The sequence below is a fragment of the Plectrocnemia conspersa genome, unplaced genomic scaffold (genome assembly GCF_051122295.1).
Source record: "Plectrocnemia conspersa isolate PC_06_02 unplaced genomic scaffold, ASM5112229v1 ptg000003l, whole genome shotgun sequence".
Taxonomy (NCBI): Eukaryota; Metazoa; Arthropoda; class Insecta; order Trichoptera; family Polycentropodidae; genus Plectrocnemia; species Plectrocnemia conspersa.
Window position 1 is genome coordinate 20,265,694 of NW_028277167.1, and position 20,585 is coordinate 20,286,278.

Here is a 20,585-nt window from a genome sequence, read left to right on the forward strand (position 1 = left end):
CAAAGGGGGGAAAATGCACCACTTAGATTTGCCACACAAAGAGCACCTTTAAATATTAATACAAATATTTTTAATAAAACACGTTTTTAAAAATTGGTTCTAGGGCAAACTTAACTAACTAAATTTATTTTCAATACTTAACTTTTTTATTTAATTTTAAAAAATATGTAAAAAATTTGTATGTAATTTTGTATGTAACTATTATTTTTTTTAAATATGTAATAAAAATTATGTCCGCATATTTTTTTCGACCTTTTAATTCTGGTGCACCGCCACTTTTTCCCATGATCAAAAGTGCACCGTGACTTTGAAAAGGTTAAGAACCACTGATCTAGAGACACAAATAAGGAGATCGTTTCAAAATATATATTAGTTAATACCATATTTGTGACATATTTGGCTAAATAAAGACTCGAAGTGTATTTATTATTTCCAGGTACAAAATAAATAATGCAGCAATAGATTGTTTACAACACTACCATAACAAATATGATCATTTTGTAAAAGACAATTACCTTAAGCATGGTTTATTGCTAATTAAACCATATTTGCATAATCTTTTAAACTAAATTGTAGTAACAGTTCATGATACATTTTCGTATTTACTTTGTTTTGAAACACGAAGTGGTGCAAACGTGAAGACGTTCGATCGATTGTTACAAAATAATTGTTCTTACCTCGCATATAAATAATTACTACTTGTCGTAAATAATATATTTGGCTGCTATAGATAAGTACGAGTATCATGTCCTTCATACAAATTTGAAAGCACACTAAACATAGTTTAATAAATTTAGCTCACTTTCGACAAGAAAGTCAATTAACATGATTTTGAATTCCAAAATAATTATTGATATTTTTTGTGAAGTTCATAAAAGATCTTGGTATTTATTCCATTTTGAAATGCGAAGTGGTGCAGGCGTGAAATGTTCGATCGATTTGTTCATCACGGCTGATTTAATTTTTAATAAAAAAAACCTTCCAAGACATTTTTTTCCACTTTCATCTCCTGGTTGTAATTAGTCGTAATAAAATCGGCTATTGTATAAAATAAAAACAAAAATAAATCAAAATGTAAAACATATTTTTGCCAAAGGTTGAATATAAAAACGATTATAAATAAAATGCTGGAATAAAAACATGAAACGCAACTAATTACGACCAAAATAAGTGGTTATTTCTTTTGACAGCTGATTACAATATCGATCAGCTGTTTTGTTTCGAGCAAACATTGAGGGCCGATCTCGTGAATACGGGTGGGCGTTTTTTTATAATCGGTATCACACAATAAAAACTATTAAAGCTTATCTTAATACTCCAATCCGCTCACATATTTTAAAATATACATGTCAATTTTCCTCGTATATTTGACTTCACCAAATATTTAACTCACGTTTCCGCGAATACGACCGCAAAAAATACGTTGTATACCAAGTATATAACAATAAACAATAAAATTAGCATTAAAAAATGATCGTTTTTTATCCAAGTGAATATTCAACGGACGTGAAATGTTTCGAGTGATGAACCTTGCATCGAAGGTGTATAAAGGCGTTAATTGGGATACAGATTAAAACATTTTCATTTTTTCATTTTCAATTGAAAATAAGTGGGTCACAAAAATAAACATTAGGACCTGACGTGAAACGTTTAGATTTAGAGAAAGCTCAAGTTTGCTTCGTACAAAAATGAACCTTATGTCTATGGTGCATAAGGGCGTGAATTGCAATACGAATAGTAATATATATGATTTTGAAATATGTACATTAGTTGTTTTGATGTTTTGTTTAGTAACATTTGATATAATTATTTTTTATTTAAAAATGTGGGTCACAAAAATAAACATTAGGACCAGACGAACGTGGTCAATACGCGCGACGCGAAGTTGGCTGCGAACGTAAAAAGGTGGATATGTCAAAACGAAGGTGTGTTTTCGCTCATAGATAAGGACGATAAGGACGCGACGGTCTAAAATTAACGGTCAAATTGATGAATTCTGGTGTATTATTTAGCATATGGAGAAACGTGAAGAAAGAAAGATGAAGGCGAGGTGAAAAAGTAGAGATAATGATACAGTACATACCTGGCCAAAGGGCCTGAGAGCTTCGCTCTGTGCGCAAGGATCTTCTCGGCCAGGTGGTAGTGGCCGGCGCGGGCAGCCTCCAGCAGCTCGGCCTCGCGCCCCATCGGACTCGCGTTTAGCGCCCCTCGGCGCCGACACCGACATCGATCGGCGCCGCCATTTCGCGCACTGCTGCCAACGCAGCGCGCGCACACGAGCTGCCACACCCACACCTACGAAAACGCGAGCGCGAATGTTCGCGAACACACCTGAAACGCTATTTAAAAATCAAATAAATATTTACACACAAATAAATTTGAGCAACGCAACAATTTAAGTCGAGACGACTTTATTCGTATAAAATTTTAGACTTTGCCTTTTTTATATGTCTGCTCTTCTACATTTTACCAGTAGTTCAAAATTCCAACTTGTATTATTATGGCAAAATAAAATATTGATACATTTTAGAAATCCTACAAAATAATTTACTTTCTTACTATCAACAAAGAAAAACAATTTTGCAATATTTTTTTTTATTATTTTTTTACAATTATGTAAACATATATAATAAAATTTTTATCGGTTGATTTTCAATGGGCTAAATCAATGATAATGTAATTATTTTTAATTTTTACTCACAACCTAGTATGCGGGAAACAAGAATATTTGTTTCACATCGCTTATAGGTTAAAATCGGGAGACAAAGACATAACTTCGTTTAAATTACGATAATGGGATTTAATGTATCTACTATCTACGCGTATCTATTGTAAATATTTAGTATCTAGAGCAGGGGTTCCCAACCCCGTGCCGCGGGCGCCATGGCGCCCGCGGACCGATTTGTGTGTGCCCGCCACTATTCGACCGCAATAGATTTTTTTTCACAAACACTAATTAAAAATTTTAATTATCTTTAATTATTTGTTATGCCTCTACTACACTCTCTCAAAGTTGTCCGAACCGAAACTACAACTGAAATCAGCCGAGATCGCCAACTTTTTTCCGATTATAGGTCCTGTAAGTGGCAAAAAAGGAATCTTTGACGAGTCAGGTGGTGCCCGCCGCCCTACCGATATTGTAAAATGCGCTCTAGGATACAAAAAAGTTGGGAGCCCCTGATCTAGAGTATGAATACTTTTACACTTTTACACTGTCGACCAATTTTTTTACTAAGCTACAGTCAAACGGCATACATTTGATTATAGCGTGACATATTTTTTATTATTAAGAGATTTTCAATTTATTCTTAGCTGCTTACTTTTAAAGTTAAGAAAGCCACCCGATGCAGTTAATTTTCAAATAAAAAGTAAATGAATTTATAAATATCTTGAATAAAAACTTGATTTACCGGAATAAATTATAGGCATTATATTATAAAAATTACAGCTAATTTGGAGTTGGAATATTCATTAAATTAAAAAATATTGATTTAATGAAAAATGATTTTTATTAAAAAAAAAAACAAAACAATTAATTATTTTTTTATATTCAGTTGCCCGCTTTAAGTTTGTTTGATTTTTGTTAGAATAAAATTGTATCTTGACAAGTATGTGTATAAAAAATTGGTAATAAATAAAATCGCGGATAAAAAAACACGAAAATTCGAACTTGCCAACAAGCATTTTTTTCATTAAACGATGTATACTAAAATGCGAGTGTTGTTATAAATGCCTTCTTTTTTAAAAAAAACTTTAAAATTAACATAATTTTATTTTGTAATTAAATCGGATTAGTATCGCTCAGCATTGACTATTTTTCTTTGATTGCTAACTGATAATATATCGCTGTTAATGTTAGCAGCAAATAAATGCTAACGACACTCGTTGTTGACGTTTGAATGCTTGAAAACATAAATTATTTTAAAATTTACTATTGAGGCAATACGTAAATGGAATGAAACATTTTTATACATAATTTGTGATTATAATTTTATTTATGCATGCTAAAATTTTAAAAAACAGCATAGCAGTGAAAGTGTTTATCGTTACATATGATGAAAAATGATACCTGGATATGAACACGAAAAAATAAAAAATGGGTAAATAAAGATCAGCAAGCTAATTTGAGCGTCAAACAATTTTTTTTCTCGCAAAACAGTGAAATGTTTGGTGGGGTATGGAAATAGTAGTATACTAGAAACTAAAAAGAAAAGATCTCTTACAATTTATCAAAATCGACCATATCGGCGCGTTGAAAACCTCACAAGAAAATTCATTGGAGAGATTGGGAAGTTTTTCAGTATCCATCAAATTCCCCAGAAATTGCTTAATCGGATGTTTCTTTATTTTATGGCAATACATAAAGTAGTGGTTTTAAAATCATAAATCCAACGAAAAGCTTGCATAAAAGTGCTGAAAATGTAAGATATTTATTTATTCGTATATATAATTTATTTTTAAATAAAATTATAAAAGAAAGTGAGAAAGTGTATTTTTTTTAATAATAAAATTTTAAATCAAGTTAATTTGTTTTAAATAGTAAATGTGAATTTTATGCGGGTGATGTTTTCTACGCTGGCAGCACTCTCATTACGTTGACGCCTAGCGCACAGCTGTTCTGTGGCGTATCGTTTGTCGCGTTCATTGTGTCATTCCCCCATCATTATACACTTCATGCGATCTATAGCGATTCATTATAGCTATTTATACTTACCTTATCATATTTATTATACATTGTTATTCTTATCATTATGGACAAAAGTACAAATTCAACATAACCTCACATTTACAAATATTTCGATTAAAATGCTACCGATTACTGTACAATTTCAACGCACTTTCTCTAACCATGATTAAAATATGCTAATACTAACCTCTATTATATTTCACTTAGGATATGAAGATACAAAGGCAAAAACATGTTTATTGACAAACATAGTTACGAGATATTTAGACATTCGTCAATAGCCCTATATTTTTATTATGAGTATAATAATTATTTTAAAAACATATGCTATTATTTCGATCTTTTCTGAAAATATAATCAGAAAAATATTAACAACTTTATTAGTTAAATTGATTTACCGTTAATATTATTTCTAGAGCAAAATGATTCGATATTTTAAATAAAAAAAAATCAAACGAAATATACCTAATTTTTTAGATCAGCTTAGGATATTTTCTTCTAAAGTATTATTACTTAAAATTGTGTTCTTAAATCTTTTTCAGATGCTGTATCTCTATATGTGAAATAAAATAATAATAACGGATTTTATAGGACCTGATTTTTTTACCCTAACGGATCATATTCTATAATAATGCATTAATAACTGGATGATGAAAACTGAAGAACATTAAATAATCATGTCAAGTATCTAGGAAAATATATTTACTACACTGGAGTACGGAGACTATAGTACAATAATAATCTAAAAAATTCACCCTAATGAATTTTAAGAGGAATTGATGGAAGGAACTCTAGTTGTTCTAAGAATGTATTACTAATTATGCATACTTCCACCATAACAATTACATTACTTTCTCAGAATTACCATTAAAAATGATTAATATTTTTGTTATTATAATTTTAGGACTGAGCCGATGTACTGAAATGTGTTAAAGGAGTACATCTCATTTATAATCATATAAGTTGATTAGCATTGCATATTTCACCGATGTCGAAACAAGATTAAAAGTATTCACCGCCCATACTAAACGTATTGTGCAGAAATGTTATGCTATTCAATGCTCAAGTGGGAAGGGAAATATATATTATATATATATATACGATGTACTTATTTAATCCCCTTTGTGCAATAGAAAAAGGGGGGTTTAAATTTGCCCCGATGCACATGAATGGCAAGTGTTACCCCCTCTGGACTGACATGTGTAATGCCATTCATGTGTGAAAATATTATTTTTACCACAATAACTCGATGCGGCGATGAAATTGAAAATTTGCATAATTACACAGCAAGTAATGAAACAATATGATGAATCAATAATATTTCTTTATTTTTATTAATAACTTATGATATCGCTTAATATAGTATTACACATGGAATTAATACATATAGTAACATTTTTTTTATTTGGAATTATTAAAATTATTTCTTTTTTACAAATCAATTCCGATTCAATAAAACAGGTAGTCGTGAAAAATATGCATGTATTTTTTGTATTAAAACAATGTGACCGTTTTAAATCTTTCGTACATGTCCATAACTACTAATGATAATTTGCGTTAGAATCATTTCGAGACCACTATTCGCATTAAATAATAATCACAGCAATTTAGATCGGGATTAATTAATATATCAAATTAAATTTACATCGATCACAACATTTAAATTATATGTATTTTACAGATGAACAGTTTTGGCTTTGATTCTTTTTCACTATGTACTAAAATCAGATTATTGTATATTTTATGCGATACTTATTTAAAATATATTCAGTTTGTACCTATTCGTTCTGAGATGGCAACGTTAAAAAATGACTAACAACAAAATTGTAAATTATTATAACTAAGAGTGATCTGCTAAATGAGTATTGAAATGTGTAATGTGAACCTTTCTTTGTGCAAATGACAATATGATTTAACGTGGAAGCAAATGTACAAATTATTTTGTGATTTATTATTAGTGGAAGGTATGTGACGGCAGATCTATTCAAATGATATTTTTAATACTGCAAAGTTTTTATAAAAGATGTTTTTAGAACAATATATAATTTATATCTGTTTTTTATCATTTATTTATTTATTAATTTTAACGTTCAGTTATATATAATTTGTACATGTCTCATACCTCATTATTATATTAAAAATATTCGATTCGCACAATTACCTAATATATTACAATACCAATATTTAATTGTATAACACATTGTGGTGTTTGTATTGTAAGACTGACTTTATCTGTACATTTCGTAATTAAATTAAAATGTGTTATCCAATCGACAATATTTGGCACAATTTGTTATCTAACACTTTTTTCACACAAAATTAAATATCACCGAATGCATCTAAACAAACGTTAAAATCTTATATTATTATAATATTCACAATTCAATCGATGAAAATTTGTTTCAATGTTTTTTTTGTATCGCCGTTCTGTATACTTTTTATATAGTTAACAATCACACTTGTTTTGAAGCACGTTTCTTAATTTAATAGAACAAAGCTCTCGTTTTTTTCATGTTTAACTTTTCAGACATTTTGTGCCATCGCGTCTGCGGTTGTGGACGCGCTCATGTTCATTGCGAGCGGATGCGGTATGGTGTCGCTGCTCAGGGAGTAGTTGTGTGCGATTTCTCCGGGTGCCGAGTCGTGGCCGGTCGGGTTGTCCTGAGGCATTAGTAGCCTGTGAGGAAACCCGAAAAGCTGAGATCACTGGAGTCTCGGCCAGTAATTTGACGTGAGGTCTGGTCCTTGAGACGGGATTTGGACAGGAACCGATACACCTGCTGAGATGACACCTGTAGATGAGAAAAGGAATGATTTCTTATAAAATTTCAGAGACAAAAAGCGTTGTAAAAATATTGGATTTAATATTTATAACTGGATATACTATAAACGGTTTATTGAATAAATACTATTGAACTGCACGAATACAGAAGCATTGATTTGACATACTATTTATTTATTTTATTGGCTCAGTAATTTTATTCGATTTCGGTCAGTAATTTAATTTAACCGTCAAGTAGTTTTAATAAAGGGCCATTTGTTAAATGAACAGTAGTTATATTAAACGGTCTGCTTTTTATATTAAATGTTATGTTTTTCAATTTAATGGTTTGTTATATTTTACTGAACGTTGGTATTTTAAAATAATTAATATACATTTCTAGATATTAAATGAAAGGAATATCAAATATATTTATAGAAAAATCGCATAGTTATACAAAAAATAATAGTATTGTAAGTAATAATAAAGTTACTGTTCGTCAAAAAGCGATTGACCATTTATTCTTAAAATAAACTGAGCATTATCGTTTATTATATACTTAAATGATTTTAAGATAAACAATTAAGGCAGATTCATTTGATCATTTTAGTGAAATGTTATGATTATCTATAACTAGGTAATATATCATCGTTGTCGGTAATTTATAGTTAATTAATAATAATTTAATATTATTTATTGCATGATAATTATTATTATTGCAACAAAAGTAAATAAAAGTTAAAATATTTTTGTAAAAATAAATTTAATTTCACCCTCCTTACAGACACTACTGTTTAAATTTAAAGTATACTAGAAGAAATTGGAAATATCACTAAAATTAAAGTAGGCAAATTTAACACCTGAGGCTTGATCTCCTATACTCCCACCACTCGTTAATGATTCTTAATATTCTCACTTTAAAGACAAATGATTTATCATCATTGACAAAAAGTCGTGCGTTCTATGAAATAGCAACAATTAAAAATTAAAATGTAATTCGTTATAAATTGTACTTTTAAGTATACACTGATAACATTTATCATGTTTTTTTTTAAATATTTGAGTATACAAATTAATTTTGTTTATATATAGGACAGTATGATGCATTAGAAAAGAATGCTATTTAACAGGGAATTCTTTTTTGAAAGATATGTGCATTTAAATAAATACTTTGTTCAATAAAACGAATTGTTTGTGCATTAATCTAATGTGAATCTTCAGAAAAATATTCGTTGCAGAAAGTAATTCATAAAGTATTTTTTCTAAGCTGCAAGTCTACCAAAATAAAGCTGCGCTAATAATTTAAAAGACAATCATGCTGAAGCATATGTATTGCTTTAAAGGCAGAAGCAACATTTCAGTGGTTCTATTTGTATAGTTTATTCTTATTCAAATTCTGAAAGGTTTTCCCATTTAAATGATATAATACTAAAATATATAAATTGTAAAGAAAAATATTGTTAGAAGCTATGAATTCTATCTAAAATATGAAAATAAACATATATAAAAAAGTGCATTGCCGTTCGAAACAATATAACTATCTAAAAAAATACATTTAATTTTATTAACCGCTGTAAATAAAATTAAAGGAATGTCGCCTACACCTAATCTAATCGACAATTTATTTTATAAAAAAGGGAAAATTAATGGAAAACTAACAAAAAAAATAATTCGTTTCCAAAGCGCCATTGTCGGCTTCTAAAGCCTGTTTATTTTTACCGTACGCACACAAAACGAAGAGCCTTATTTTGCCGACGTGCGCGCCCGATTTTTTCACCGTAAAAATCCGAATTAAATTAATGTACATAATAATAAAGCGAAATTTGCATACACAAAAGCGGGCGGCAACGTGTGACAGTTAATCCTCGCCGGGGGCGCGAGGCGTGATGATACACGTCCTTATTTTGTATTATTATTATTATTGCGTGTATGTGTGTGGAATGAAAAGGCGTCGCTTAATTTATGTTTCGAACGCGAAAACATTTTCCAGATTTCCATATTAAAACAATAAAAAACCGCAAGGGGAAAATTAATTTTCATGCGTGACGCTTTTTTCCGGCAAGATTAATTGAAATACGCGCGCGCCACCCAACCCCCCACCCTTGCTCAAGTGTGGGATGCGAGACTGAAAAAAATATGGCGTTCACGTTTTTGTTTCGGACAACGGTGACGTTAACACCCTTTCGTGGATGAATTTGCATTGTTCCTTTAATTTTATTCAAAAATAACGGCGCTGAAGGGTGCCGAATTATTATTATTATTTTATTTTTAATTTTATTCCAAAAATAGCGTATTATTCTTAAGTAGTATTAAATAAATTATAATCTGAGGTAGCATTACATATTATAACGATAAGCAGATTTTCCACGCTTGAAAAGCTGTTTTGAAAATCTAATATTTCAATGGTTCTCGACAAATGGGTCATATTACCTTTATGGTCATTGAGGGTTGAGGTTAAACAATGTTTGAAAACTTATGTATGCATTTACGATACACTTGAATCAGTGGCTCTCAGTTCTTGTTAAAATAACGACTCATCTTTCAGATTTTACTAATAAATACATTTATTCATAATATATGTGTAAAGTGTATGTATTATATTATATACAAAAAACATTGCTTAAAATTTATTAAAAAATAAGAATATATATTATTGGCGGACATCTAAGAAAGATGTGTATAAAACCACAATAATTGAACCAGCTCCTAGTAGCTATCGTCGAAAACATCATACGTTTTACTTCAGAATATTTATTTTGTATTCTTTGAGAACTGTCTGGTTCCGTGAAATTGTAAATCATGAAACGAAATATATAAATATCTTTTTAATAGCTTATACCTTTGTGCAGGAATTTTCAAACATAAAATTCCTCTCCCAATTAAAATTATAAAAAGCTACACTGACTTTTAAAACAGTTTTATTATATGTAAATATTATTAAAATAACAAAATAATGGGATTAAGCTTCATTAAAAAATGCAGGGTTTAATTTATCGTGCATTTGTCTCAATAAATTATTTTTTAAAAGAAAATGTTCATACTATTTTGCTCTTACTATTGTAACGTATTTATTAGGCCATTAAGCTAAAGTTGTCACAAATATCATAGAATAGTTCAAAATAATCGAGCTCTTTTGTATCTTGGATAATAAAAATATTTGAAGTATGTTTTTATTACTAACATTCCGACACCATCTGACGGCCTTCTTAAGCACATTCATCAGTCCCTAACTTATCTTAATGCTCTTTGAAAGTTTTGTCGCTAGTATTTAACCCGTTCTAAATGACTCCCAACCTTTTTTAAACATAAATTGTTTTTATTTTATACATATGCGATCCACAGTTTGACAGTAACTGATTTTGTTGTTGCAAAAAAATCGTTAAAACTAATAAAAAATAAATGATTATTTAAAAAAAAGTTTTTTTTCTGATTAGGGCGAGAAAGAAATTGATCGTAAAAATTGTAAATATAATAAATTGCAATTTTTTTTAAAATACAAATAAATATTGAGCACCGTAGTGCAACTTTTTAGATACTTCACTAATTAATTGTTCAATTTCTCAGGTAATGAAATTTTTTCCAAAGTGATTCGGAATTACTATTATCAGCACTCTTACGTACTAATAGGTTTTTAAGAATTACCACGAGAAAGATACAGGGTTGTTTTGAACCCAAAGATATTTCAATATATGTACTGGTATTATTATTGTAAACGAAACAGTTGTAAGTTCACGTTAAATAAGCTTATTTTTGCTTTTTTTAAATCGTTTCTGAGCGGGAACCGCGCGAAGGAGTGGCGCGCGGATGTTTAGTCCTTGGAAATTTAGTCGCAATGAATTGCTTCACGGGGGAGCAACGGACGTTCTGCGTAAAATAGTTTTACAAAAACAGCGATTTTAATGTGATTGTTCGGCGTCTGTTTCGCACTTACTACTGATTACACAGTGTAAATTTATATCTGAGTGTTAATTTAATAAAATCCTGGCTCAGGAAGTTCGAGGAGACTGCTTCAACGTTAAATAAGAAGGAAGAAAATATAATTTACAAATAAGTTTAAAGCAATAGGTACAGTTTAAGTTATTATATTCTCTGCTGATTGTTCAAAGAGTATGATAATTTGTAGTCAATGCGCAATTTTATCGTTCAACAAGTGATCTTCACGTGCTCTTAAATCTCTGCCCTGTAACTAGTCGAACGCCGCGAAAGATGTCCCGGTACGTGTAAGTATACAGGAAAGTATTGATTTCTTTCTCTAAAGGTACGGTTGTCGAAAATATTATTTTTAAAACACAAAAATCGTTGTGAGATTTTAAATATAAAAAGTCATGATTATCACTAAAATTGGACAGAGAATCAATTTAAAACTGGTTTTCAATTTTTTTACCTAAGTTAGATTATAACAAAGTTATTGTTATAGTTATAAATGATTTATTTATTATAATCCTTGCTTTGCTCGATGTGTTTTATTTATTTAAAATAAAATGTTTTATCTGTTTTATTTAATTCAGCATTGTTCTAAGTGATCACGAGACTTATGCTGACATTTGTATTTGTTCACTGACTCTTAAGAAAAAATATTGTAGTAGTATGCATTAAGTAATGTTATTATTATATTTACTGATTTATTTACCAAGAAATGTAATGGCATTTAAAATAAAATAAGCAAATATTTTACATACTTTTCGGTTTAATAAAATATTCAACATCGAGAATGTTAAAGAGGATAAGATAAATATTGATATAGAAAACATTTTTACGTTAGAAAATTTAATACAAAAAATTACTATGTCACCTATTTGGAAACCTAAATATCATCCAGCATATAATAACTAGTCACGTGTAATGTATAGAAGTGGATAGATCAACCCGAAAAAGCTACATAGACGAAATCGACGGGCGAAGAAAAATCGGATGACCCAAGTCAGCTATACACGTAAGCTACGAGAGGGTTCAAAAAAGTTCGTTGAAGTGACATATAGACTTTTGGAAAGTTAAACGTATTTTTTTATGTAGTGGCAATTTTGGTTTATTTTTGATATTTTTTAAAATAGATCAATTGAAGCATTATGTGAACATTAAATTTTTATTTTTGAATGACGTGAATGATATTAAACTGCTGAATGATTAAGAAAAGGCGAAACATCAATCAGTTAATGCAGAAATTTTGAGTGATCCGCGATTGAAGTTTCGTGAAATTGTGTTGTGTTTATTCAATTTTAAGTAAACATTAGACCTAATATGCGCACGAAATTTTGATGTAGCGTAATAAAGAATTGTTTGTGTCAAGTTTTGATTACTTATTAGTCATTACCAATCACAGTAAAATCAGTGGACCAAAAAAATGGATTAGTTTGAAAATAAATAATACGCAACATGCCTTTTTTAACAAGTTACAAACTGACATTATTGAAAAAGACTAGAAATTTCGGCTTATTCATCGATACAAACGATCACTAAAATATATTCTTTTGGCTTTCAATTCATTAAATTTAACCGACTTAAACTTCTATTTGTTTCTAGACTAATAAGTAAATAGCCAAAGAATAATTATATTTTCAAGAGATTAACAAATCATACATACAAAAACACATACATAATAGTACTCAAACATATTTAGGTAAAATGTTTTGAAAAGAGTAATTACGTGAAGAAATAAATAAAATACTACCCTTATCATTACCTTTCTATTAAGTTCAACTAACTCTTTGAAATCCCCTCGTATAGACAGATCAAAGTGGAAAGGCTAAGGTTCACCAAGGGTGTATAGCTAATGATAATGAAGGCATATTTTATGCACATATACAGGTTATTCATATTATTAAAAAATCATAACTAATTGCAAATATGACAGAACAAGTATTCCACCTCAAAAAAGAGTCAGCAGTTTTCCAGTCACGCGATCACGTAGTCTGGAAAATGAGATTGTTCCCGGTCAACGCGCCAAAACAGGACGAGATTATTTTTCGTACGAACTCGTTTTTTATTATTTCAATTCGCTGGCGTGGGGAGGAAGTGGCGCGGCTGTGAAAAATAGGCATGGAAGTGACATTTCCCATTTGCCACGGAGAAAAAATATTTCATGTGTGCTCTGAATTTCCACACGGCGCGCGGTCACCGTTTTCAATCTCTCTCTCTGAATACATTAACGCAAAAGCGACTTTACAATACACGCGGATGTGTGTGCAAATGTAATATATAGCTAGATATTAAATATATTTTTATACTAAAATTAAAACTAGTTTAATGCTTATTATCGAGAATTTCTCGAGAAAAATACTAAATCCATAATTCTTATTTATTTTTTTAAATCAAATTAGTTTTAATATTTTTAAATGTTTTACAACTAAGTCTTCAGAAAAAGTGGGTCCACGCCAGATGTTTGAAAATATGAATGTTTTCTTGGAACCTTTTATTAGGAAGTATTTGAATGGCAAAAAAGAACATTAATAATAGGATCAGAAGAAACGGTTCTGCATGGGAATCAGCAGATTGCAAAAATATATCGGGGTTTTACACAGATTACGCCATTAAATTTACCTGTCGGTGAACTTAAATTTCGTTTTTTCAGTAATTCGAAGTGGTTTTCAATCTTTATCTTGTTAAAAATATAAAAAATTTAATGCAGAAAAATCTGTTATTGACATTTATAATACCAGTATTGGGGTAAAAATTAACATTTGGTACTACTTGTAATTAAAAAAAGAAATACCGGTAGTAGCAAAAATATTTTTTTTAAATCGATTTTCTTGTACGATATGCGCGACGTGTCAAAATAAAAGAAATACATTTGCTTTATCTCGGGCAAGTCTAACGTTACCTAGTAATTCCCAATAATTATGTAATGCAACGGAGAAATGACCGCGCCGTTGCGGCCTGCCGGCCCTTTTTTATGATAATGAAAACAAGTAGTGTATTGAGTAGGTATTGTATACACAAAATTCTTTATACTATTTGTACATTTTTGTCTCCATTCAAACATATTTTTACCCAAATAGTCTACGGAATTTGCTTCACTAAACATGGGTGTTAAATATTAGCAATAAGTGAGTCTCGATAATTATATTTAAATAAAAAAACATATGAAAAATTTGCGTTTTTTTAAAAAAAAAATTTTCATTGGAAAATAATGCAATATATTTTCTTTTCTGCTATAAACTAAAAATGTATGGTCGGGTGTTTTTTTACATCAAATTTATCTTTTATTTTTCTAAGTAAATAAAAATGAAAAATTTGTTTTATAATAATAGCTAAATATGATTGCTTTTATTACCTCAAATTCTTTAAACACATACATGTGTATAGCATAACTTATTTAAAAAATCTAAATAATCACTTTTTCAAAAAAAAAAAAAAAAATCGCATATGTTAGGCCAAATTGTCTGAGACTAATAATTTATTGTAGATATCTTTATAATATTGATGAACAGAGATCTTGATCATAGTTTAAGATAATACACGATGATTTGTTAAAATGGACGCGAATAATGAAAGGATCAGAACGGATCGATCTACTTCAATTGATCGAGTTGCGAAGAAATTTCTGGCTTCCGTAGTTATACCTGAATCGTAGAGAGAGTTGTCAATAACAACTGTTGCTACTTTACATTTTTGATATTTATAGCAAGATAAAGATGAAAAACTACTTTCGATTATTTTTAAAACGAGATTTAAATTCACCGGCAGGCAAATTTCATGGAGTAGCTTTGTGGAAAGTTCCCTTACATTTTTGTAATCTGTCGGTTTTTTTTGCTTGTTATTGTAGTTCTTAGTTTACCAAAACAAAGATAAGTCGATTAGAGTAATTGAGAAAATCGTAAACAATTTTATGTTGTTCAGATACTTCCGACCTCTATTAAAATATTTTAAGAAAGCATGCATATTTTTAAACGTCTTGCAGGGACGCAGCTTTTCTTGTGCAGTTGTATACATAAAAAAATTCAGCAGATGTAAAACATTTTAAAAAATTCGTACGAAGAAGTCTCTATGAAAATTTTTTATAAATCAGCTGATTTTTCGAGAAAAAAATACTAGTCAGAAAAATGTAATTTATTATATTTTGTAAAAATAAAGATGAATTTCTATATTTGTGGAATTTGTCATTTATTGTATTTCCAGTATCTATATGTATTAGTAGTGTTTACAATATGTTTTCCTTACCGGTACTCGCTGACGATGTGGTGCCTGATCCATAGGAAGCATGAGGATTCAAAGGCTGCTGATGTGCTGGCGTTCTAGGGCCGTATCCTCCCAAGGGATGAAGGGCGTCCGGAAACATGTAAGGGTATCCTCCGTCCCTCTGCTGTAAACAGCTAGAGCTCAACCCACCTGACATAGAGCTGCAAGCAAAAGCATACACACTTATATTAATAATTGAACAGGCAAATAAGAGCTCTGTTACTATTCAAACAAGTTTTAAAAATAAATAGCAAAAGTAGAATATTTCACAGAAATTATAAGAGGTCATGCGACTCCCGATATATTTAATCTCAGTATAGCTAATAAATTATGTATAATGTTGCCATTTAGGAAAAAAAGTCTAACTTCCACTCTCAAATTATAGTAGGATTATTTTTCAACTTGTCTTCCATTCGTGTATTTACACGGCAATGAAAACGGTCGTAATGTGTTTGAAAGTTGTCTTCATTGTTTTATGGTAGCTACCGTCCTTATCCAGCTCGCGCTTTCTTTCTCATTTTTCCCCTTTTTCTCCCTCTCGCTCAGGTAACTAAAACAACTTCCTCTCCGTTTTCCGGACCATTAGTCAATTATTTAATTAATCTTGCCTTAGTTCGCCCGGACTTGGGGAATGTTTAAGGACCGCTCCATACGCCGAACAATTCAGCGAATCGACTTTTACAAAAGGAATTTTCTTCTTTTACTTTTTATTGTCGGGGAACGGCGGGTATTCTATGCAAATTGAAACGGTGAAAAAGATCTTTGCCTTATGCCGTTGCATCTTTATGGTAAACGGTAATTAAGATTCACGTTGAACAAAAATATATGTAATAAGTAATTTACGTGGCAATAATATCCCAAATATGTATTTATTTATATAATTGAGTATAATTTTAACGGCAAAATAAGCATCGTATATTATTGTTATGATACTCTTCCAAAAATAAATTGCAATGTTTTAAATAATAAAGTAATAATTTAAATATTTAAAATTATGAATCGCCATAATATGTCTAGCTAGCAAAATTTAATAATATTATATGAAAAATAGTATTTCCAACAAATATTCTATACTATGTATGATTGACATTCTGTCTATCTTACTAAAGACTTGTGGCAAAAATCCTGCTACAAATTCATATTATTCAAGTTATAACGATAAAGTAAAAGGCTTTCCAAACGCACGTAATTTTTTACGGCAACAAAAGTCAATTAAGTGTATTTGTCAATTCTAGCTAGATAATTTTACTCTGTCGATATTGTATATCGAGTTGAATTCTTTGATTGCATTAATTCAAGCTAAATAACATAGGACAAACTTGAATTAACTGGTTATAAAAGCACTACACGCATATGCAATTGAGGCAACTTTTCAAGGCGAAAATGTGTTTATCCCAAAGTCTCATTGATTTGCTTTTTCACTTCAAAGAAATACAATTTCCAAATCGTCGCGCTTTCGATATAACTATAAATAACTCAATGTGACAGGAATTGTCTTGAGAGATGAATGCTTTTTTGGTCGTCAATAATATGTTTCAGTGGCACGAGCAAAGCATTCAAAACACGTATGCTAGCAGATGAAAATAAATTATTAAAAAATGGGGTTTTAATAAAGTTGGACACCAAGCGTTTCCGCTGCTTAGATTTGATTGATTTTGACGTAAATTTTGCACTTCTAAGAAGTGAGCATTTTTAAAAATGTAATGGTAAATATTATAAAAAAAACCCTGCGCATTTATGTATTTAGAAAATTTACCGTACATTCAATCAGAAATAAATATGTATGCTGCTATAAATTCAGTAAGCACTTTTGAAGATGAGCGGAGAAGATTTGTAAATTGTAAGTTTCATGTATAAGTGGGTGAACACTATTACCGTGATAATGTAAAAGATAGCCATATATGAATTTAAATAGAATAATTGAAGTTGTACTATTTTTATTCCTCTCGTGGGCGAATTAGTAATCATTGGACTTTTGATTAAACAAAAGCATGAAGTCAAAAGGTATAATGTCATTCATAGCTATGCCTACATAACCGAGCTTTTACATAGTTTGGGGATGCTAACCCTTAATGACCAAACAAAAGTTTTCTAATTTATTTAAAAAAACTTGAAACCACATAACACGAAAGCTTGAAGACTAAACTTGCACAGGGAGTGTCGCAGCCTCGTAACCTTGAACGCTTGAACGACACGGTCGCATAAGTTAGTCTCTCACCTGTAGGAGTCGGCCATGGTGGCGATGGGCTGTGGTATGGAGGGGTACATCGAGTTGAAGCCCGCGTTGAGGTTGAGCCTCGGCGGGGGCGGAGGCGCCGGGGGGCTCCCGCCGCCCTGTTCGGCCGCGCCACTGCCACCACCGGCGCCGCCGCGCCTCTGCGTCCTCAGTTTCTCCTCTCGACGCCACTTAGCCCGACGGTTGCTGAACCACACCTGAGGACACAAGAAAAAACAATTATCATCAGTATTTAACGATCGATTTTCGAATCAATCGGCCGAGACTGATCAAAATGAAAATTTGCGTTGCAGATTTTATAATATACAACAATATTATTCTCACGCGTCATTCGACGAATTTTATAAAGTCTGTTTTGATATTTATTTGTTGATTTTTCATTTAAAGTTTATCTGGACTACTTTACCAGACAGTTTTTTTGTCTATCCTGAGAGGTTGGCAAGTTAATGGTTTGCGGTTTTTTTATATATGAATGTATGAATATATTTTAATGCTTTACTTTTTTTGTAATAATAGTCAAGTTCACCAATTGAGCGTAGTATATGTATGCTTGGTTAATATACGATAAATCTAAATAAAAACGTCAAAGTGAGTCGATCGAGGCCGTAATAAAATTTTATATATTATCAGACGCCGAAGAGGGGTTTTAGTTTTGCGAAACTTTTCTCGCTTTTATATATTTTATAGATAGCAAACATTGCATGCAATCTTACTTTATCATTGTCACAATACAAATTAGTGACCCGTGAATCTCGCAAGAGGGAAATTTGATTTGAAAAATGGTCGCATCGCCATATGAATAATAATAACTGGACGCTGAACGATGAAAAAAAATACTCTCATGTAAATCCGCCAAGATTAACGACGCAGCCTTATGAGTAATGGCGTCACAACAAAAGGGTCAACGAAATGGAGCGTCGGAGTAAAATATGTGCAAGACATGGTAAGAGAGAGAAAAAAATCGTTGACATTATGAAGGACGGTTTGTCAACAACAATGGCCGGAGCGGAAGGAGGCTCGTGTTTGGGGCGGTCGATGACAGAGGGCGTGGACGTGCTTCCGGTTCCGGCCGGAAACGGCCCATAATGCCGCGACGCTCGGACCCTCCGCCATTTTCATATTTTCCCGACGCACTTTTCCGAAGCCGGGTCAGGCCGACTGGCGACCGGAAGGGGAGAAAGAAAAAGTTTGTCCATGATTTATGGCCGAAATTAATATGGCGTCTCCAGTTTTTCCGGGCCAAAACTGAGCGTATAACTCATGCACACGTCGTCAGATTGATTATAATAAATTTTGTAGAGTTGTGCGATTTTGTTAGACGTCTACGGCGCTCACTGTGCGAAGCGTCTACGGCGTAGCGGCGAGATGATCGGGAAGGGCGATGTAAAAAGGACGAACCATCAGTTGTTTTCCGTCTGTCGGCACAACCGGCAAGATCAATAACGCTCCACGGGAACATGCGTCCCGACGCACGGTACCTACCCAATGCTAGGGCGTCGATTAAAGGGAATTATTAAATTATTTTAAAATTTATTTTTTTTAAATCGCCAAAGATTGCGAGCTACTACTAGCTGGTGGCGCTAGTCCCAGATTTAAAGCCCAATTTAATATGGAAATATATATTCCAAAAATTATAGCAACATTATTTATTTTTATTAAATCTTCCGTTGTAATCTGACATGTGTAAGCCTAATGCGTTACAACGGACAAATCTGTACCAACTGAGTAAGTCAATTATACATACAAAAAAGTATTAACCTCTAGACTAAAAGTCTGGGAATCGGTGACATTTATATTATTAATTATAAATTATTATGTGCTATACAATTTATAATCAATAGATGTCACTACAGCTGGAGCCGATTTTTTTTAATATTAGCGCATTTTTATAAATAAAGTTACTAGTTAGTTACAGAGCTACTAGTCTTAGACGTTACAGACTACGCTATACCATTCTTAAAATTGTTATTTTATGAAATGAATAAGCAGCTTTTCTAAAATTATTCGACGATAAATGTATTTACAAAATGACATCTCAAAACACATATTAAAAAATCGTACTGTGCCACAAAAATTTGCGTGTTCTTTTAATGATAACAGTTTCTGAGAAAATAACTGAAAAAATTGCATTCTGCCATCAAATAATAATTTAATTTTTGATTTAATATTATGCAGCTGTGGACTTTTTCTACGACTAGTCAATACAAATAATGCTAATTCTTTTTTGTCTTATCGGTAACTGGTATAGTTTAAAGTAATTTAAAGTTTATTAATAAATACTCTTAATACTTTTTATTGCCTTTTTTATAACATATATGTATATGAACCTATATTTATTATTGTTATCGATTTTTTATAAATTTACAAATATATTCGAATTTTCGGATAAATAAAAATAACTACTATCGGTCATGAAGGCTAAGGATATTTTTAAAAATTGGATTTGCCATATTTTTTTATAAGTAGGTAACATTAAAGTATTTTAATGACAATTAATTACATGAATATGACATTAGGCAGACAAAAATATTTTTAGGCATTAAAATTTGAACTTAACTAAACCTATTTTAATATTGAAATTATAATTAATAAAAAATGTAAGTATATAATATGTAATTATTTTAAAGGCACATACAAAGATATTAATAGAGAGCTCAATTAAAAGTCGCATATTTTAACAATAGAATGTAAGTAATGAAAGTTTGTCAGTCCTTCTAAGAATTTTT

At 31.0% G+C, this 20,585-nt stretch overlaps 2 protein-coding genes and 1 long non-coding RNA gene across 5 annotated transcripts in view; 1 reads left to right on the forward strand and 2 right to left on the reverse strand.

Annotated features, from left to right (window-relative positions):
* The window catches only part of LOC148236890 (uncharacterized), an 84,138-nt gene extending 81,885 nt beyond the window's left edge, over positions 1 to 2,253 (reverse strand). The window contains exon 1 of the mRNA XM_088183621.1: positions 2,084 to 2,253. Within this exon, the coding sequence (XP_088039747.1) occupies positions 2,084 to 2,187 (104 nt within the window). The 5' untranslated portion in view covers positions 2,188 to 2,253. The remainder of the gene's footprint in view (positions 1 to 2,083) is intronic.
* A 2,312-nt stretch (positions 2,254 to 4,565) lies between these two features.
* LOC148236891 (uncharacterized) lies at positions 4,566 to 7,609 on the forward strand. The gene is made up of 3 exons (XR_015809115.1): positions 4,566 to 4,987; positions 5,230 to 5,495; positions 5,592 to 7,609. It is a non-coding gene; the product is annotated as an uncharacterized LOC148236891 (long non-coding RNA).
* Positions 5,995 to 20,585, reverse strand: part of LOC148236892 (paired box protein Pax-6-like) — a 93,846-nt gene continuing 79,255 nt past the window's right edge. For 2 of the 3 annotated variants that reach the window (XM_088183058.1, XM_088183059.1), the window contains exons 7-9: positions 17,842 to 18,056; positions 15,606 to 15,805; positions 6,061 to 7,479 (exon numbers count right to left, since the gene is read on the reverse strand). In XM_088183058.1, the coding sequence (XP_088039184.1) occupies positions 7,391 to 7,479; positions 15,606 to 15,805; positions 17,842 to 18,056 (504 nt within the window). In that variant the 3' untranslated portion in view covers positions 6,061 to 7,390. Of the gene's footprint in view, positions 7,480 to 15,605; positions 15,806 to 17,841; positions 18,057 to 20,585 lie in introns of all 3 variants that reach the window. The other variant, XM_088183060.1, reaches the window with a different exon arrangement.